The following is a 21,708-nucleotide window of genomic DNA, read 5'->3' as shown; positions in this document are numbered from 1 at the left end:
GATTTTTGCTGTAAAATCTCATTTCCTTTTCAAGGCCTCTCTCCGCCACTAACTGGTTCAGGGACTTGGAATAGACTGTGTTCTGGTGCAACAGTGAATAGATTATTTACTTCTAACCAAAATCAAATAAATCACATTTAGGTGGACAAAAAAGGTTAACACCAGTTAGCAAAGCATGCATTGTATATCAAAATATCCACTTCAAAAAGTTAATTCACAAACCAAATATAATAATAATCGCATCTATGAAAAATATTTTTATCTCATTGGCTGGGAAAATCACAATCAAGTCAAATTGTGAAATTGTCATGTGACTTGGCCGAAGGGCCTAGGGGTTTAGGTATGTCAATTCCTATTCCTAATGATCAGGAAAATGTACATGTCATGAAGTGTGGGCTTGAGCTAACCCTTTAGCCAGCTGAGTGATGAAATACTCCTCAGATCAATAGAACTGACCAGTGTAGAAGTAAAACTTACTGTGGGTACCACTCTAAGCCTAGTGGCTCATAAGGGGAGTACAGGATCCTTTCAACAATCTTGTAGATAGGTCGCCAAGGTATTATCAGGTCATCTCGAGAGAGTAATCGTCGCTTCCTAAAAATGCAAAATAATACAACATTTCAAGGGATCCCTTACATAAATTACATCTAAGTCTTCAAGTTTTGATTGAGCGTTCATAATTATTTTAAAACGGAGCTTTAAGAATCAAGGCAAACAAAGGCTATGACCATGGATGCCCAGCTCGTTGACCATAATGCCTCTGCATTTGGCCTTGGAGATCTGTCGTGCCATTTTCATTTTTCCAATTTGTGCTGGAAAAACATGCTCTACTAAGATGGAAAATCTATTAACTTGATCAGATCTTTTTTCATTAAAACGCTTAAAAGTAAAATGTATACTTTTGAAAAATATGATGTACATGTACATGTAGGTAATTCTTTAAACCCTCAAAGCTTGAGACTGGCTTGCCAGGAATAAGCAATAAAGTAAAATCATGATGTTTACAAGTGATATTCAATTTTGCTCTCTCATTGAAAATCATCATGAAAAATTGTAAAATTCAACTCATTCAACTCATCTTATGAGAAATGACAATCAAAATAATAATCATTGTGAATTTTTTTTTTCTTATTAAAAATAAAAATCAAATCAAAATGGTGATATTCAATTTTGCTTTCTCACTGAAAATCAACATGAAATCAAATGGCTAATATTAAATTTTGTCTCCTCATCAAAATCAACATCAAAATGGTGATATTCAATTTTGCTTTGTCATTGGAAATCACCATCTCAAAATGGTGGAATTCAATTTTGCTTTCTCATTGGAAATTAGCATCAACTCAAAATGGTGATATCCAAATTTGCTTTCTCATTGGAAATCAACATCAAATCAAAATGGTGATATTCAATTTTGCTTATTCATTGGAAATCAAAATCAACTCAAAATGGTGATATTCCATTTTGCTTTCTCATTGGAAATCAATATCAACTCAAAATAGTGATATTCAATTTTGCTTTCTCATTGGAGATCAACATCAAATCAAAATATTGATATTTAATTTTGGTTTCTCATTGATTGGAAATCAACACCAACTCAAAATGGTGATCTTCAAGTTTGCTTTCTCATTGGATATCAACATCTACTCAAAATATTGATATTTTGCTTTCTCATTGGAAATAAACATCAAATCAAAATGGCAATATTCAATTTTGCTTTCTCATTAGATAATCATGACTTTGTCTTAATCAAAGCAAGGGTGATGGTGGAAAAAAATTTGATTAATGGTGATATTCATTTTTTTCTTTCTCATTAGAAATCAACATCTACTCAAAATATTGATGTTTTGCTTTCTCATTGGAAATCAACATCAAATCAAAATGGTAATATTCAATTTTGATTGCTAATTAGATAATCATTACTTTGTCTTAATCAAAGCAAGGGTGATGGTGGAAAAACATTTATTCAATTAACTTGGTAGAGTGCAAAAATTCAACAGTGATTATCAAAATGGCAAATCTGAATATTGCTGCTTTCTCATGATCAAAAGTTCATTGACACATTCCATCTGTCATCAAACAAGGTGGTATATGACCCAGGGCCCTGTCTTAAAAAGAGTTGCGATTGATCCAATCAAAAGCAAATATGGAAAGCCAGCAAAGTCAACATCTAGAATGCATGATTTTTTTTTAAAATTATATACGAAGTTGAACGTCTATTAAAAAAATCATTTCTTGACAATTTGGTGTATTCTCCTTTGTTTACAAATGACATTTTGCAAATTTCCTTTAGAAAAAATTATGACACTGATGGATTTCCATAGAGTTACAATTGATTGGATCAATCGTATCTCTTTGTAAGATGGGGTCTCACCTGATTTCATGATCAATGAAATATGCAAGACAATATAAAAATTGTAATATTCCAGTTTGATTCTTCAATAGAAAATTGAGTAAATATATGAAACAAATCAATTCAATTTTGCAGTCTTACTGGAAATCAACATCAAATGAAAATGGGGTTCATTAAATTTTGCTTTCTCATTGGATATCAAATACTGTATAAAAATGTGGGTGAAGGGTTAAAAAAATTGATATACATTCCATGGCAGAGTGCCCATTTCAATTATGATTGAATGATTTCAAAATGGAAATTTCAATACTGCTTTCTCATTGCTATGTGATAAAAAAAAAATAATGGCCATTTTAATATGGTGTACAAATGCATTCCATTTGTCTTCATATCAAAATGGTGACATTCAATTTTGCTTCATCAACAATATCAGTCAATTCAAAATAAAGATTCCAATTCGCCTCCTTATAAAAAAATACTGGTAAATCTAAATGAGAATACAGATTTTTTTTTGCTTCTGTATTGAAAATCAACAGTGAAATTTGAATCAAAATTTATATCCGAATTGAGGATCATAATTAAATCCAAATGGGGAATAGATATAAATAAGATGATAGAGTGGTTGACAATTTCAGATTTGAAATGAGGTTGTTTTTATGTTGTTTTTTTGCATCAAGTAGCATTTGTCTTTCTCTAGCTGTACCGAATCAAATACTTACTGGTTTTCTTGCAAAATAAGATTGGGTCAGTGCAAGGGATATTGGAAAATTAAACTTGAATGACCTCAATTTGATTTGTTTATGATACCAATAAAGAGACAAAAATTAAATATTCTTTTGTTGATTTCATGATTGCTTGGCTTTATACAACCAGTAAGAATTGACAAATTTTGCCAGATTATTTATATACGGTAGTTCCTTTTATATTCTTTGAGGTTTCTTTTTCTTGTCTTTTCTCTTTCTTTCTTTCCTTTTTTTTTATTTCTTTTGTTTTTGTTTTTGTTTTCCTTTTGTTTTTGTTTATTTTTTCTGTTATATTCTTTTTCTTTTTCATTTGTTCCATTTTTTCATATTTCATGTTTTCTTTTTCTTTAAAAAAATCTTTAAAGTTTTCTAAATTTCTTTCCTATTTGTTTTTTGTTTCCATCCTTTTTCTTGTCAAGAAGTTATCAACAATAAGGAGGCAAATTTTCATCTTACTGCAAAAAATCAATTTAGAAATTATTACATATCCAAATTAGATGTATGTACAAGTTTCTTTGCTTAATAGCAATCACACAATGCACCATGGACATGCATAACTTAATAAGGAAAATAAAGATCTTTGATAACTTACTTGAGCAGTATGATTAAAACTCTGGCAAACTCTGACATGATCTTAAATTCCAGGTCTGGAATGTCGAAAAGCTCTAGATATAGCTTGATGAAGGCCACATGTTCTTCCTTGCTGAATTTTTGGCCATAATAATGAATATACCTGGAAAAAATGAATGCAGATGGTACCATTACATATTTTTCATCTGCATCAGATCAGTCTCAGACAATATATTTCATTACTGTTCTCTCTTTGCTTTTAATATTAGGGGAAATTAATTATAAAAATGTATGATGTGATGTGATGCCTTATATATGCACAGTGCCCACTGTTTGCAAATATTGTGTATTTGCACAATGAAGAAGACAGTCAAATACCACAAACTTTACCTAGTTTATGCAATTTACAGAGACAGATCTTCATTTATTTGTCTCAATTAAAGTAAAAATGGTGAAAAAATATTCAACTTCAGACATGGAGAACCGCTATAATAATGTCTAAATCTCACAGAATACAGGCTGCAAATTTTCATTTTTTTTTTCAGTTATTAATTGATAATAAGGTTTATTCCATGGCATAGTCCCAATAGTAAATTTCAACAATTAAAAACAAGAAATTCGAATGAATACAAATGAATATTCAGTCCATCTGGCAGATTTTATGGCGGCTGGACATAATAGTATATACCACCTGGACAAAATCCTATTTTGAAGCATGTTTTTCCATACAAAAAGTTTACATACTGTCTGAGCTGAGTTTATAAACTAACAAGTTTCATGATCATCGATCATGTTGATCTGGATCATATTCATAATATCATTCAAAACCTACATTAGTGATCTAAGTCTAGAATAAAAATAAGATCTAGTATAAGTACTAAAACTCATATCACGTCTCATATTACATTGTCATTGTTACTAGTATTACTGTCTTCATCAATAAATTCCCATTGGCCATTCAACTTCAACTTAATTGAGCCTTCTTTTGAATCAGGGCAACATTTTCAATTTGATTGGGCAATTTTTTTTATTCTGACTAATATTAATCAGACTCAGTCTCAGAGCTGAGCTCCAGCTCCAAATTATGGAAACAGTGCATCCCATATTCGCATTACCAAACAACAATAATAAATCCTAATTAATCTAATGTGATACCACTCAGTTTTATTTTAGCAGCAGAATGAGTGAGATTATTTACTTTTAGAGTGTATAATTTATACTATAAAGACGTACTAAGAGGAGCGGCGGGCTAGCGGCTTGAGTCGGTATTAATACGGGTCAACTTACGCCGAAAACTTCCCGGTCCAAAAGAGCACACCGGGGCGGAGTTCACGAAGCTGCACAGCAAGCGATAAATTGGTTTTGATTTCACTCAGATGCTTCTTGGATTCCTCCTCAAATTCTGATGAATATGGCAATAGCTTGTTGTAAATCAATTCTTTTTGGTAGCAAGAATCGTTTCCATCTTGATCTTCCATATTGTCTTCGTTGATCGAAACTTAACCTTCTGCTCTGATATTTAGGTAGTTACGATGAATTAGCCCATTTCACAATCCGACATGTTTTTCACACGTCATGAAGAGTTGATTAGTATCGCAGGCTTACGAGTTAATTCTGATACATGAAAAAGTTTATGGGAGGTCGCCTATTTTACTAAAAAAATTTAAAGAACATTCTTTAATATTTAAAACTAACCATAATTTAGTTTGAATCAATTCTTGGATGATCATAGCATACACAAATATCAAGTTTATATTGAACATCTTTATCCCAACCACCCTACTTGAAAAATGGATTGGCCTATTTTAAAGGTAAATGAGTTGATAAAGTTATATATTTTTGTAATCTTTATTTTTAGACGTTTGTGTGTATCTGGATATATTCTTATTTTCAACCAAATTATTTTTATTATCAAAAGATTTTAATTTTGTTTAAATTTCTTCAAAACCTAAATGATGGCATTATTAAGTAGTGTGAACGAGGAAAGAAAGATCATTAAATTGTAAACATGGCGACATCGAGAGCGTCTGCTTCAACAAAACAGATAATTTGGAGGTCAATAGATTTCGAAATATTTGGAAAAGTTCAAGGTAAAAGTGTTCGAAATCATAACAGTATTGTAGCGATGCCTGTGATGGAGGTATTATGTCTTCCTCTTTAAATCAAGTGAATTAAAATCGCGTTAATGGGTTGAACATTGGCTTCTGGCAGTTCTGCTGCCAGCAGCAATACTTGGCATCACGAACACAGTCACTCAGTGCGTGCAAGCGCAACACGACAGTCCCGTCCCTGACGTCGGCAGAGGGGGGGGGGGGGTTCTTTTTATTTGGCAACCAGTCAATTTGTCTATTTTCGCCAGAGCTAGCCGGCTAGCCTAGACTCCCTCGAGTTTTTTTTTCCACTTTTTTTTTAGACCTAGGTTTTGAATTAATGATCTGATCTTGTTTGCTTTTGTAAGACATCTAGTACCATAGATGGTGGACCAACAGAAGAAGAGTCAAGAGAAGACAGTGAAGGAGGAACACCAACTTTGAAAAATCTATTCAAATTGCATAGGCCTATACTTTAGGGTCAGCTCCATAGTACTTCATTATTATACTTGAGACTGAAGCTTTAAGTTTTAATTGATATTTTGCATTTATTAATATTATTTCACTTGCATGCATTCATGCTATTTCTTTGGAGTCTTCTCATCTCAGCCATTAATGAATGTCATTTACCAATTTGGACTTTTAACTTAAAGGAGAATGAAACTCTTGGAGCAAGTTAGCTTTTGTGAAAGCAGAAAAATCAAAGAATAAGATTAACAAAGGTTTGAGTAAAATAGGACTAGCAATAGAAGAGTTATGAGCATTTGAATGTCGAGATCACTAATGCTATGGAGATCCTCCCATTGGCAATGCGACCAAGATCTATGATGTCACAGATGAACAACTCTCCCCTTTTGGACGCTGAAAATATACCCCAAAACATCTCTTTTTGCTCATTCTATAATCATATGACAAACGATTCATCAATGATATAATGTTGTAAAACCTCTGTACTTGTCCTCTCATAAAGAGAACACCTCACCTTGTGATAGACTCTATAAAAATGAGAATATAAGAGAAATAAGTACTAACGTAATGAAGGAGTTGTACGTGTGTGATATCACAGATCTTGGTCGCATTGCCAATGGGAGGATCTACGTGGCATTAGTGATCTCAATATTCAAATTCTCATAACTTTCCTTTTATTCATTCAATCTTCCTCAAACTTTCAACAATATGTTTCTTTGATTTTTCTCTTTGATATGGATTCAGCTGGTTTCAAGGGTTTCATTCTCCTTTAAGTTCTTATCACTTCAGTACTTAAGATTTTTTTATCAGGTTTTGCCTTTTTCTTCATTTGCTAAGCAATTTAAAGGAAATAAAAAATAGTTTAGACTGAATTACTTTAATCCATTAATGCCTGATTGATCAAATTGTACAATTGTTCCAGGAGAGCTACCTCTTAAATCTCTCCCAATCAAACTTTTTAAACTTTCTCTTTAATGTATGATTATTTTGCAGGTGTCTTCTTTAGAAGGGTAAGTGAACATTACACACCCACATCTGATGTTTTTATCTTTCAGTCAAGCCTATTTTAATGGTGACATGTTTTGCAGAATAAAAGCCAAAGCAAATCATATATGATTTATCTTTATTAATGGAAAAATATGCCCGAGATTGAACAAAAGTTTGGACTTCTATAAAGAAATGTTTAATTTTGCACTCAGAAATTGTTTAACCAACCTTTAAGTAGTTGGTTCAGATATGAACTTACGGGCACTAACCAACAGTTGGTTAAAACAAAATTGCATGCAAAATGATTTTTTTTTTACCAATATTTGGTCAGTTCATATTTCAACCAAATTTTGGGTTAAAATAAAATTTGTGGAGAAATTTCATTATTGCTGCAGAGAATGGCCATGATATGCAGATAGTTAAAGAAATTTCCCCCCCAAATGAAGAATAGAGATAGTTCATTTAGGTTCTGAAGAGAATAATCTCTCTAGACTCTAATTCTATAGATGCAACATATTCTTACTATGGTTTCATAATGCATGCTTTTGTATTTTGTAAGGAAAATAGAACAGTCCTGGATCAAACAAGTCTTCTTCCTTCACAATTGAAGCATAATTTCGAGAAGACATCCAGTTTAAAGATCAAAAGTAAATTATTGCACAAATACACTTTCAGCCCATTTTGTAAGTGATGTTAATATGTTTTTCGGTATCATAATCATACTAAACCTGTGGCTGTTTTAGTGTTTACGAGAGAATTATCATAGCTCAATGGAATTAGAAGTAGGCCTAGTTATGTGGTGCAAATTAAAAAAAATTGCTTATGTTACAAGAAAATCTACAGGTATATGCTTATGAATCTAACTCTATCTCTCTCCTCAGGATACGAGAAGGAAAGCAAGGGAATTATTTCTGACAGGATGGGTACAAAACACCAACAAAGGGACAGTTATTGGGCAAGCTCAGGGACAAGAAGATAAAATCAAACTGATGTAAGCATTTATGTATATATATATAAAAAAAAATAAAAAAAAACATACAGGGCAGAATTCTGAAAAAGTAAAATAAGAGAATATAAATGAAGCAGTGATCAATATTGACTTGAATTCAGGATGAACATCCCCTTTGGGATGAAAGGACAACATTTCAGAGTATGGCTAAAGCCCAAAAGACAAAGAACTGGGAAAAGATACTTTTGGTTTGTATTCAATAATGTTCAAAAGGAAAATAATCATATTAATCCTCAGCGTTAACTTGGAAATGTCACAATCACTAGCTCTGGCTTTTGACCAGAATGATACTTTGATAATTTAAAATGTAATTGCACTTTACAACCTGTACATGTATGCCCCAAGGCAATGATCAGTTTTGTGAAATCTGATCCAGTTATGCATTTTGTGTAGCACTTTGCCACTTGCAACTCCAATAATTTCTAAAATCATTTCTGAAACACTTATCACATGATATGTAATATGAAGTGAATTTGTGAATAATAACTAGGTCTCAAACATTTATCATTGTAACCAACACAAATTCCATTTCAGTTTATAACTGTAGTGTAAATTGCATTCTCTTTCTTTGTTTTTCTCTTTCCTTGTAGGAAATCTTGGTTGAAAACTAAAGGAAGCCCGAAGTCAAGGATTGACAAGGCAGTATTCTCGAATGAGAAAAATGTTGATGAGCTAACTTTTAAATCATTTGATATTATGAGGTAGCAGGCTTGCAAATAGCTGATTTACTGGAGTTGTATTCATGATTATTGGGCAATGTGTCGTAATATTTATTTTATTTTCTTTACAAGTCCGCAGTGATAAATATGCATGTACCTTGTACAGAGTGCTTATAAATGTAATTTAATCAGATTGATGGCAGCTATAATCTGAATTGTATCCTGTGTTTCAAGATAAAGGACACTAATATTCACTTGTTTCAAGTAGAAAAGTTTGGTTCAAAGTGTTTATTTTAAGATTTACAAAGTGTTTTGAATTGGTATGTATATAATGGCCATTATTGTAATACATTTCTTGCTGTTGCTTCAAATAGATGTATCATTTCCTATAACAATCATAAAATCTAAGGGATGCAAAGTTTCAGGAAAAGTACTAAAATATATTTCAGCATGATCACGCCATATTTAAGGCATTTTTATTTATAAAATGCCTAATTAAAGCTGTATTTGTTGTGGGAGTCAATCACAGACTGAAATGATAGCCCATTTGTTCTCTGGATTTCAAACATTATACCTGCAATAAGGCGAGAAAAAAAATAATGCATGACCGAAAATAGTATTGTGAAATAAAAAAACAAGATTGAAAAACTCCTTCCTTTTGTCCCCAAAGATGTTGACACCAATCATCAAAAATTCAGTTTCTATCAAGTCTATTTGAAGCTTGAGATGTGGCTGATTCATAGATGCCAACATCTCCAGATTATTCTTGCCCTCCAAGGCTGTGACAATTAACTGGCATCCCTAAATTTCACAATGAAAGCATGAAATAGAACACCAGGAAAATAAAAATTCTGTAAACAAGATTGAGTGTTTTAGGAGATATACAGTCAAAATTCTGTACAAATTTATTTATTGACATTCTCTGAGAACTATACTTCATATTTATAGAAGAAATGAAACATGGATACTGGTTAAAAAGAAACATATTCCACCTTGATACTGTGAATGATTTTCTTTTTTTTATGCAAAAAAAGAATGCAAGGGACACTGCACCGTAATTGGAAACACAAATATTGATGCATTTTTATGAAGTAGCATTGCAATCAGTATTACAAGCTTAACAGAATATATTAATTACTGTAAATGCAGTTGATTGGAAATCACCTAAATCCATTGTAGTTGGGAAAAGACAACCTTTGTGTTTTGAAACATTTGTTCATCCTTCTGAAAGTCCCTTTCCTTGGTATTTCATGTCAGAATACACATTATATGTTGACCTTTTAAAAAATCCATAATGTCATGAGGCTTCGTTAAAACAGTATTACACTATTGTTAACTTACATATTGTACAATAGTGGTTTTGTGTACATTAAATTTTAATGGTAACTGATTTCTTTGCATTGCATTATAGGCCTAGTACTTGTGTAACACTGAAATGGTATTTCGTGATTTTTTTAGTTACAATATATAAGCTGTGTTTCTTTTGTTATTGTAATAAATAAATCTGTATATACTTGCAAATTCTTAAGGTATTCTACTGATTCATTCAGAGTCTTTGTATTAAGTTGTAATGACAAGTGGGTCAAAAGTGAAATCAAACTTAATCATCCACAATTGTAATATTTCATGCTGCTTTCCAAGAAAAGTGAATAAGAGGCTTTCATAACTGAATAGAAATTTGATGTGTCCGAAGGACACAGATGCCCCCGCTTAACGCGATCAGAAATTCATTCAATATGATTGAACTTAATATCGTGCAGAAACCAATATGCATACATAATTAATGAACAAATTTAGACCTAAATACTCGCCCTTTCCATAATAATCTCTGAAAGATATGACAGTCGGGTCATTTGATGTCACTTCATTGTGTCATATGGAAATGTGGTCTTGCTGTCTCATAAATTTTTTCAATACAGCTGCTTGCAGCATGAGCTTTGACCTATGGGCTCCGATTTCAAACTTAGCCTGTATTTTGGTGTCATCTACCTAGACACCAAACATTTTTAATATCTGGTGAATATTTCCAAAGTTATCATGCGGAAACCAATTTGCATATATTTAATGAGCTTTGACCTGCGGACTCCGAATTTGAACTTAGCCTGTATTTTGGTGTCATCTACCTCCACACCCAAAATTTCTAAAATCCATTAAATATTTTTCAAGTTATAGCGCGGAAACCAAGTGGGGGTCGGACGGACAGGGGCAATGCTTAATGCCCCCTCCGGACTTCGTCTACAGGGGCATAAAAATGGATTTCTCATGAAGATCCAAATGACAGTTTTGTTGACCATTACGGTACCAGGCTATTTTGAACAGGAAGGCAGGCCAAAATGATCTCAACTGCCAAATGCCCCACTATCGATGTACATCACTGATGAGTGGGCTTCGTAACATACAAATTTGCAATCAAATGCCAATGACCAATCAAAAACCTTGTATCATGCACACTTTGTTCATTTGACCAGGAACCAATCAGATTGGTTCTTTATCGCATTCATTTATGTTATGGAGCCCTGGATCAGAAAAATTGTAAAGTAAATTGAAAGCTTTCATAATTAATCAATTATGCCACTTTATGGATTTGGGAATGAAATATTCTGTTTTGCTTTGCAGTATACTTCTTTGACAGTTGCCTTTGGGCAGATCTGTCATGACACATTCAGTCACTGCATTGGGCATCATAATACCAGTGTCAAAATAACAAATATGAATTTTCAAATATGAGAATTATTTGAATACTATTCCCAACGTTATTTTAGTGGTCAATCTGGTATTAATTCCAGAATCTTTCTTACATGGTGTAAATATTCCACGAGGACGAGAACTTCAATACACTGCTTTGTAAAGCATGTGTAAATGCTAATTAGAATTGACCTACATAAATATAACATGATTCTAAACTGAAACAAATGGTAAACACGACAAAACACAGAAAGTAAAGGAATCCCATGACGCACTTGAACGGCAGACCTCTATATACTGGAACATGAAGACAAATGAAACTGAACTTCTTGTAGGTCACAACAAGGTCATAAATTGCTCCACCACACGAATGTGTCTCATATACAGTCCGTATCACTGCCATTTTCAGAATGGTATTTGCTAAAGTTTATGAATTGTCCATGTTGGCCTTTTGCATCAGGGTCACTGGGATATCTTCATAACAGTAGCCACATCTGCAAATAAATTGATAAGAAATTAAATTTCATTCATCATCTTTTAAAACATTGAAAAAACAAATATTTTTCCGGATGAAAATAATAAAATAGCATATCCACTATTACCCTGAGTCAAATCATTTTGGCTCCTTTGATTTAGGAAAGAGGTTGATTTTTCTTTTAATTTTGCAAACAACCTAGACCCCTCATGCAAAGCTTAAAGATTGATCTTATGTGCAAACAAGCATGCTAATTGATTGTACAATCAATCACTAAACCTTATGTTACAGGACCATCTGCAAAATTAATTCAACTTAAGTTTACTTATGCAGACTTCGACTGCATTGCTGTTCCTGGAAATCGCAACTGTCGTTAAAACTATCAACAATGATGGGGTAATGTTAGGTGTTGGGATCATTTTTCAGAATAATTAAAGTGGAAGTCCAACTTGAGATCAGTTTAAAAGCATAAAATCTTTGAAAATCTGATCTGTTGGGAAAAACAATTGCCAATGAACTAAAAATACATTCACACTTACTATCAAAGCCAATTTTCTCTGTGATGTTCTTCGTCTTGACGCTTTCATCCTGATTGGAAATGAAGACCTTGCCACCATCAAGCTCCTTCCAGTCATAGTTGGCCATCCAACTCTTCAGCTCTGTATCATCCGATATTCCTAGAAGTTCACCTAGCTGTACCTTCTCAATGGTCTGGTAGGTACTGTTGATCACATGACAGATGACTACAGGTGAAAGGTCATTCAGAGCACAAAAGAAAATCAAAACGAGTCATGCACAGCTTCAGAATTACTTGAATATGAAATGACAAATTATAAAATAATAAAATTTATAATAAAAATCCATATATTGTTCGAAATAGGAATCAGAACAAGAAATCATCAAACAATTCATTTTGCCCAATTGATCGTGGACCTGGCAGCCACTGAGCAGTGCCAGATCGACATTGATCGAGCTGAGATATCAAAAGTATTGATATTTTCAAACAAATATGAATGTACATTGTACTAAAAGAGATTTCATTTAAAATGAATCGTGGCAAAGTTATATTTTGGGTCGAAAAAATTTTACTGACAAAAAGAATAAATAAAATGTGAAAGGAATGAGATATCCATTTGACATGTGATTTCATGGGTAAATTTACTAAGAAAATACATCAGGATTATGATATCTTATTGCCAAAGGATTACAAAAGACACATCTGCCATTATTGTATCACTAACATCAAATACAAATTACAGTAGACTCTGTCCAAGTAGGCCATTCATAAGTTCAATAATCACCAAGTCAAGGCATTTTTTCAATGAAATAAAGAAAAATTTATATATTGAAAATTACACTTTAAAAAACTCTGGCAAAAAGTTTTGCCAGAGTTTTTAATAGTAAAAGTTATATGCAACGGGTCCCAGAAAGTGCAAACATATGATATGCCATAATTTCCCCATAAATCAAACAGATTTCTATGATCCCCAAAGATTCAACTTAAACTGATTCACATGTAATTCAATTTTGTCAACTTCATTGTTTATTTCATTGCAGATGGTCAAGGCAACTATCGAAATCTAGTCATTTAAACATGATAGAAAAACTCTTTAGAAACAAGTGGAATGCCTCTAGCGGTCTCACCTGCATCACACGATTCAATATAGCAGCAGTGCTGACTTTGAAAACTACTATAAAATAATTATTCACAAAAAACACCATTCATGTAATGATACAATACTACGTTCATTTATATTTGATCTTGATCATGTGACCTAAAACTTGTCAGTGATACTTGATTACCCCAGTATCCATATTTTATACACTATATCTATAAACTTTGAAAGTTATGACAGCAATCTAATAATTACCTCTAAAATGGCCAAAGTTAAATGACCTTAAATGACCTTTGACTTTCGCCATGTGACCTGAAACTCGCATGAGATGTTCAGTGATACTTGATGACACTTGTGTCCAAGTTTTATGAACTAGACCAATATACTTAGAGTTATGATGGTAATTCAACAAATACCCCCAACATGGCCAAAGTCCATTAACCTTTGACCTTGGTCATGTGACCTGAAACTTGCACAAGATGTTCATTGATACTTGGTTACACTTATGTCCACGTTTTATGAACTAGACCAATACACTTACACGGATTTGATGGTAATTCAACAAATACCCCCAACATGGCCAAAGTTCATTGAACTTAAATGACCTTTGACCTTGGTCATGTGACCTGAAACTCAGACGGGATGTTCAAAGAAACTTGATTACTCTTATGTCCAAGTTTCATGAATCATATCCATAAACTTTTGAAGTTATGATGGTAATTCAACAGATACCCCCATTATGGCCAAAGTTCATTGACCTTTGATGTTGGTCATGTGACCTGAAATTCGCACAGGATGTTCAGTGATATTTGATTACTATTATGTCCAAGTTTCATGAATCAGATCCATGAACTTTTAAAGTTATGATGGTAATTCAACAGATACCCCCAATTTGGCCAAAGTTCATTGACCCTAAATGACCTTTGACCTTAGCCATGTGAACTGAAACTAAGGCAGGATGTTCAGTAATACTTGATTAACCTTATGGCCAAGTTTCATGAACTAGGTCCATATACTTTCTAAGTTATGCTGTCATTTCAAAAACTTAACCTTCGGTTAAGATTTGGTGTTGACTCCGCCGCCGAAGTCGGAAAAGCGGCGCCTATAGTCTCACTCTGCTTCGCAGGTGAGACAAAAACAAAAAATTGTTCAATACAATGCGGGGTATGCAAATTTGAAGATTTTTCACATGACAGCTCAGTTCACATTCACATAGTGACAAATTTGCTACCAATAAAATCTACTAAAGAAAAAAAGTGGGGCTCTCCATCTACAACGTCATGATCCTGATCATAAATGTGCTAAAACTTGGTAAAACAACACACAGAATGATCAAGTACATGTAAGTGTTCTCGATAAACTACTTACATTTCCTGATGGCATTGTGAAAACCAGCAACATTTTGTAAGGCTGCAGGCCTGGCATCATACTCAATCTGTTAAGTGATATGAAATACACAAGAAAATGTGATGGTGGCAATTTTTGTTTTGCATAGTTGTCTTTTTTTAAGGCTTGTTCTGCTATACACTGCAGCATTGCACATGCCTGTGACATTGTTGTGCTACAATATGTACATTGTACATAAGCATTACAGGCACTGGTGGATCCAGGGGTCAAATTTTCTGTGAACGAAATTACCTTAAATTTCGGGTGGAAACCTTCTATCTTGCTTGTCTTGTCAAATTTTCCTCAGGAAAATGTGCCCCCCCCCTTTTTGGAAAATCTTGGATCTGCCCCTGATTATAGGGACTTCAATAATTTCTGTCCAGCCTGTCAGAACAAATGAAATTCTAAAAGAAACCGTGCACAAATGTGTATCAAATTTTTTAAACGATTATATTCCTGAAAAATTATGTTTTTTATCAATTGTCTCTAAATACTAACAAATGTTTTAGTTTCAATACATGTTCAAAAATCCAATAAAATTCAACAATATTCCTGTATGGCATATACTACATGTATATTCGAGATGTTACATCACGTGACATAGGAATTACCTTTACCTTACAGCCATTCCTCCATTTGATAATGAAACAAAAATTACCCTTAATATAGTTTTTGTAGTAATCTACACGGAACAAAAGTCATTAAAATGTTGAAGTGTCTACAAACTTGAACTTTGTCTAAGAGCTCCTTAAAGTACTAAACCAGACGCAACTGAAACTCTCCCTTTTTATCATCACCAAGTAAAATACATGGAGTAGGAATGGTGCTTGCAAGTATACTTCTAGGAGAGAGGAATAAATTGAAACTACAGATAAATTTGCCAAAGTCAAATCTCCATAAGCCAAACATTTGCCTTTAAAGTCGAAAGAATTTTTGAGACCAAAACAACTAACATTATTCTCCTAAGTCAAGTTTTCCTCAATTCAAACAGACTTCTGTGGTCCCAAAGTATTTGACTTAGGCCAAATTGGCGAAGTTCCCTGTACATTTTAAAACTTACCCAGAACTGTTTGAAGTGACACATTTCTAATAATCCTGCAAAGTAACATATGGATGCCAGTGGTTCCTCTTGTTGCTAAAAATATCATGTTAAGGAAAATGTGAATTACTGAGATAAACAAAAAGGCTCTAACTCACACAAAGGTGGTTTGAATCCATGCTTTATGCAGATCTTGCATTAATTACACTTTAATAATTCAGCATGTAATTTGTGAAAGCTTCCAATAATGAAAGCATGTTTTTAGCATAGAATAGATATTTGTGACTCTTTTTTAGTCAACTGTTTATGTAAATTAATTAACACAAAAAGTGGGCTCATTAATGACGTAAACTTGGTAATTAGCATTAATGTGCTGTAAGAATAGCGTGCAATCAACATCATGAACACTTAAACAGTTGTGCTCAAAAGTTAGTGAACCCCATTACAAAATGCACTCTTTCATGCAGAGGGTTGAATGTAGACAACAACACTACAATGTTCGGTGAGCCAAGAGAAACAAACTTTATTGAATGTAATATTTCATCACCTGATTTCACAATTAAATATTTAAAACATGGCAGAACTTGAACACTTTAAATATGTTCATTTTCTGGTTGGGTTCACTAACTTTTGAGCACCACTGTATGCACTGAATGTGTGATTAATGGATAAAATCTGCATTTATAACCCATAGCTTCAAACCACAGATTTCAGACCACCTTTGTGAGTTTGGGCCAATGACTATTATAAAAATTTAATAAAACATTCAAACCAATCTGAGCACAATTAGGGTAAAGGCATTCATTAAATAAGATCAATTGTTAGTCTATTCTAACTTGTATGGACTTCATTCCTCATGCTCTATAAAATACATCAAGAAGTTGCCATCTGGAAATTACATGTAGGCCTATTCACCTATTTCTTAAATATTGGTCGTATTGACGTATTGTCTCTTAAAATTCATCTAAAAATAACGCAATTCTTCATAAACATTCATTAAAAGATGTTTCTGATGAAAAGTCAAATAAATTGCTTTTTGAATAATATCATATCCTGTTTCTTATTTTCTTTGCACTATAGTGCTCACGTACATAACAATGAATACCACTACAGGAGACAAAAGTACCAGCCAAGTGCTGCAATATCAAACATACAAATAAAAAGGAAATTAGGGCAAATATAATACAAAACTACCAGAACCAGCACTTCTTATTCCAATTATTTCAACAATAAAATATTCCTCTGACAATTTTGTTTTCAAGGTGATGGTAAAAAGAGGGACTGGTACATGTATATCTCGAATAAAATGAGCCACTATTTTTCTCCTGCTCATGGAAGAAAAATTAATCTTATAGTAAAAATTTGTGTTATAAAATCATTAAAATTACAAAACTACAATGATGTCAGTCTCTTTCTTTTTCAATTGTACTGTGTAACAAAGCATATTTATTTAAATCTTTTCTCTTTCTTTTTCTTGGTCTATTTTTTTTTCTTCTTCAAAACTTGAATAATCTTTGGGGTAGTTGCCCTTCTGTCCCCACCCCTATGGTGCTGCCCCTGCAAATAACTTGAAACCTACATACATGTATAACTAAAATTCTGATGCAAGGGCCTCTTGTATAAAGAGTTACAGCTATGGTAATTGCCATTATGGCAACTACAACAGTAACATGGCTCGGCAGCCAATCACAATCAAGCTTAACACGATAATTGAAACTCTTCATGAAAATAAGCCCCTGCTCATGAATATACCAAACAAGCTTGTTACCAAATGAGAATACAAGTATTACAAGACATACGCATTGTGATAACAAAAGGATACAACATCATTGTCTAAGAGGCATTTGCAAAGGATGACATCGGTATGTGGAAGGTTGGTCATTGCCTTGAGAAAGATAAGAGCAGCTGTGTGCATTTTGAAGTGTGCTGGATTCAGCTGATACCTATGGAAACATGGCAGAATATCAAAATTAAATTTACTCATAAAAGTATTTCAAAAGTCGTTAAAATGTTCACACATTCTCCATCGATACTGCACAATATATTATTCCCAAATTAGTAGAAAAATAACATCCAAATTGAATTCTCACAGTCCTTATGAGACAATGGCTCCAAAAGAAGAGGTTTCATTTTTTTTCCCTTGTCCTATTTTCCTACACAAAAATATAGATGTATTGGAACTGATTGCATTCATTTTCAACACAATCCCTTTGATTTTAAGGTAATTGTGATTCTGATTACTTTTAAAATTAAAGGTTGGATTGTTGAAATTGAATTGTAAATAATACTTTCTCAGATGATTGGAAAAAAAGTGGACCTACATGTAATAATACACACTGTGCAAAATTCAGATTTACTAAATAGCAAATTGATCATGATAAATTTCTGGTGCATTGCACACAAAAGAGCTTATAAACTTCAAATATGTGAATTTTTTTTAAATATATATTTTGTGACACTGAATTTCCTATGTATTTCTTTATTTTAGTGGTCCACCAGTGTGGAAAAAATTGGGCCGGTGTCTGGCAGCATCGGTTGGTCACTGATGGACTGCCCGCATAGACTCTGCTGTAGTTAAAGCCATCTACATCCAGGTTTGTGAAGAGGTGGGGCATAATCTAGAGTAGAAAGAGAAATGTTTCTTCAATAAAATGTGAAATCATAAGGGATGCTCATATAGTGGGGGAAGGTTAAAAAATTTATTGTTTTCAAATTCTTTTTCATCTAAATTCAGGTAGAATAGTCGAGTAAAAAGTCCACTGCAAAATAATGCTCTTCATACATGTATGCTCAAACATTCTAAATGTGACAACAACAAAAAGCTGACACATTTGGGTCAAACTTTTATGCAGTCCCATACATACATGTGAATGTGTAGTGCATGTGTCTGACCAAAAAAATGATAGAAAAATGAGAACATCACATATCTGTCATTGTTGTAATTAAAACATCTCAACTCATTACATAAATTATTATTTTTTTGTATATTGTCAACAAACATACAATTTCAAATAAAAAACTCAATACCCCCCAGAAAACCCATCAGTCTACATGTACATCTGTAATCGGAGTAGTCAGAGAAATGTATTTTAACTTGACCCCACAATCGTGAAAATAAATGAAATTAATGGAATAAGCTCAAATCAGTAGAAATTCCTGCATGTAACTTACTGTACCAGTGAAAGATTCTCTTCACCTCACGTCAAATGTTAGGTACATGGAAAGTGATATGAATTATTAACTGGATGACGATTTATGTGGGCTGTAGAGGGCATTAATTAACATTTTGGGGGGGGGGGGGGGCTATAAAACTCATGCCACCCTTGATTGGGTCAGTGCAAGAATTGTATCCCATTTCTCATTCAAAAAATTTCAACTTTTTTTTTTCATACAAAGTGCATCTTATGAACAATCTATAGCCGGGGAGCTTTTGAATACACACAGATTGCAATATGCTTTACTCTCTGTGCCTGAAAAGAAGCCAGGTCATATCACATCCTGTATGTGCTGTAGCTTGAAAGAGGCTGACATTGGAAGTTCTCAGGGCCTAAAATCAGGCAAAAGACTGGAGACTGGAATCTCAATTGATAACATGAAATAAACAGCTCACAATTTTCACCTTTCCCACATTTCAAAGCTTACAATACCATATTTCTTACATTTCATCCCACTTGATACTTACAACTTCAAAATGGCAAGATTTGCTTCCAGATCATACTGGTTTTCTCTGACTTGGATCTCCACATATTTCTCCAGGTTAGCAAGATTCTCAGGATTATACCTGGAAATTACAAGGAAAAAAAAATATATGGTAGGGGTCCTAAAACTACGCACCATTCCATTTCGCATGCAATTTCAATGGCGAAATAAATGCGCACTCTAGCTCTGTGTACGTGTGTGAAGCTGTGACTGCAGAGTGATGAACGATCCCTATTCAATTTTTATACAGAGGCTGCAATAAATCCTTGAATGCAGAGAAACCAGCAAATGTTTGGAACTTTGGAGTTACATCCACTTTGATTTCATAGTTTACTATAATAATACGGACATATTTTAGAAATTGAGGCACAGGAAATACTATTTCTTTGCATGATAAATCAAGTGTGTAGCTTTAGGACCCCTTCTACATCAGGCAGCGAAATCAAGAGGTGTTCGGAAAACATGGCAGGATTTTCGTATTAGTGAGTTTTGTGATATTTTCTTCTATGTTAAAGATCTTTAAAATATTTATTACAAATTAGTGAAAGAAAATATGTTCAAATATATTCAAATTGGCATAGTTTTAATCATTTAAAAACAAAGTGCGTAGCTTTGGTTTAGGTCCTCCCATCATATTACAAGCCAGCAAAGCAAAGCAAAATGGTCAACTAGACCTCTACAATTAATAAGTCATATTTCAAATAAAGAAAACAATATTTAGGCCAAGTATTAATCAGGGTTGGCACAATAATTTTGTGGCCTTATCCTGAAATAAGTCACCTCTCTTCTGGTGTGTGTCAGGGTGTGTGCGCTCATTGTGTACAAAGTCAATGGGAGATGAAAGAAGTCACCGCCGCTGACGAAATGAACGGCAGTGAATAGAGTGGTGACTTAAACCCGGATAATGCCAATTTTGTTTTGAAATGCATTTTTGCCAGATTTTTGAAACACAAGGGTCCAACACAAGTTATGCCAGGGCCCTGGTATGACATTGAATCACGTCTATGCATACAATATTGTGTTATTTATCATCTCTCATTCAGAAGTTGACCTTACACAACAGCCAGCGACTTTGCTCTTGGATGAATGTATCATGGAACCGTGCCATATCACCTATCCATTTGTATGCAATAGAAATCGCACGCGCCCTGCATGCAGCTGCAGTCTAAAAAAACAGACTCCTGACTGGAAGTCAGCCAACACAAAACACATCATTTCTGTCATTATTTTTCCATATAAGTAATAATTCAGTCTTTATTTACCTATTTATGCCATGTAGCATCGACGAAACAGCAGATTGCGCCTGTTCATAAGCCATTTTATCCCTCAATATTGGTCGGTCAATTGAGTTTCACGTGTGGGTCTGTCCGTGAGGAAAATGAAATCTTAAGTTAGGCTTTCCATCAGGATCTTTTATTATTATAGATTAAATAGGAATTTAAAATTGATTATAAATGTATAGTTTTCGATAAATGTTACCAATAATTATAAGAAATTAATAATAATTAATGTAAAAAATATTTTTTATTCTATATTTTTTAGTGATATTACTCTTTTTAATTTACACGTCATGTACAAACGCCTGCATTACAAATCTAAATCTTCACTTGTATAATGCGTATGCAGTCCCACACGTTGATCTTCATGTATTTGGGCATTTTCAGATTCTACACTAGCTGTCGCATTGCACCCGCACGTCACGTCCATTTATTTATTTCCCGTTGCTTGTTTATTGATTATTGGAAGAATAAGAGAATATGCACCCAGATCTGTCACCACATCTACATTCCGATGAATGTAATGCCATCATACGACAACTACTTGACTGCCACAAAGAGGTGAATAACTATTAGGCCTACTACTACGGTAGTTAGACTTAGACTAGAGCTAGCGAGAGCAATGAATAATTATTTTAACATGATTAACAATAAT

At 33.4% G+C, this 21,708-nt stretch overlaps 3 protein-coding genes across 5 annotated transcripts in view; 1 reads left to right on the top strand and 2 right to left on the bottom strand.

Annotated features, from left to right (window-relative positions):
* LOC129264520 (proteasome activator complex subunit 4-like) overlaps positions 1-5,255 on the bottom strand; it is a 34,433-nt gene extending 29,178 nt beyond the window's left edge. Inside the window, exons 1-3 of the mRNA XM_064102549.1 lie at positions 4,951-5,255; positions 3,686-3,826; positions 478-594 (exon numbers count right to left, since the gene is read on the bottom strand). Coding sequence (XP_063958619.1) covers positions 478-594; positions 3,686-3,826; positions 4,951-5,141 — 449 coding nt within the window. The 5' untranslated portion in view covers positions 5,142-5,255. The remainder of the gene's footprint in view (positions 1-477; positions 595-3,685; positions 3,827-4,950) is intronic.
* A 225-nt stretch (positions 5,256-5,480) lies between these two features.
* Positions 5,481-10,660, top strand: LOC129265806 (acylphosphatase-2-like). 2 transcript variants are annotated; one of them, XR_010294188.1, is made up of 5 exons: positions 5,481-5,753; positions 7,215-7,231; positions 8,090-8,199; positions 8,808-9,334; positions 9,396-10,660. XR_010294188.1 is itself a non-coding variant. In XM_054903741.2 (4 exons), the coding sequence occupies exons 1-4, from the start codon at positions 5,672-5,674 to the stop codon at positions 8,920-8,922; spliced, it is 324 nt and encodes a 107-aa protein (XP_054759716.1). In that variant the 5' UTR covers positions 5,651-5,671; the 3' UTR covers positions 8,923-10,149. The 2 variants fall into 2 exon arrangements, 1 of the variants encoding a protein (XP_054759716.1); XM_054903741.2 differs by having other exon boundaries at positions 5,651-5,753; positions 8,808-10,149.
* Positions 9,740-21,390, bottom strand: LOC129264521 (eukaryotic translation initiation factor 3 subunit K-like). Of its 2 annotated transcripts, none has more exons than XM_054902403.2 (8): positions 21,342-21,390; positions 21,039-21,139; positions 19,760-19,858; positions 17,900-18,020; positions 16,099-16,173; positions 15,021-15,087; positions 12,576-12,779; positions 9,740-12,055 (listed from the first exon to the last, which is right to left on the bottom strand). In XM_054902403.2, the coding sequence occupies exons 2-8, from the start codon at positions 21,092-21,094 to the stop codon at positions 12,024-12,026; spliced, it is 654 nt and encodes a 217-aa protein (XP_054758378.1). In that variant the 5' UTR covers positions 21,095-21,139; positions 21,342-21,390; the 3' UTR covers positions 9,740-12,023. The 2 variants fall into 2 exon arrangements, with proteins under 2 accessions (XP_054758378.1, XP_063958618.1); XM_064102548.1 differs by having other exon boundaries at positions 21,328-21,389.
* Positions 21,391-21,708: the final 318 nt, after the last annotated feature.

Source organism: Lytechinus pictus, chromosome 7 (genome assembly GCF_037042905.1).
Source record: "Lytechinus pictus isolate F3 Inbred chromosome 7, Lp3.0, whole genome shotgun sequence".
NCBI lineage: Eukaryota > Metazoa > Echinodermata > Echinoidea > Temnopleuroida > Toxopneustidae > Lytechinus > Lytechinus pictus.
The sequence above is the reverse complement of the archived record's forward strand: the minus strand, read 5'-3'. Positions and strand labels throughout refer to the sequence as shown.

What these genes read in the sequence shown, in the direction of transcription:
- LOC129265806 (XM_054903741.2), top strand. Translation starts at nt 5,672, where the DNA reads ATGGCGACATCGAGAGCGTCTGCTTCAACAAAACAGATAATTTGGAGG. An exon ending in GAAGATAAAATCAAACTGAT is followed by an intron (nt 8,200 to 8,807) that starts GTAAGCATTTAT and finishes CTTTCCTTGTAG; the next exon opens with GAAATCTTGGTTGAAAACTA.
- LOC129264521 (XM_054902403.2), bottom strand. Translation starts at nt 21,094, where the DNA reads ATGGCTTATGAACAGGCGCAATCTGCTGTTTCGTCGATGCTACATGGC. An exon ending in GTCACTTCAAACAGTTCTGG is followed by an intron (nt 15,088 to 16,098) that starts GTAAGTTTTAAA and finishes ATCACTTAACAG; the next exon opens with ATTGAGTATGATGCCAGGCC. An exon ending in TCACAATGCCATCAGGAAAT is followed by an intron (nt 12,780 to 15,020) that starts GTAAGTAGTTTA and finishes TTTCACCTGTAG; the next exon opens with TCATCTGTCATGTGATCAAC.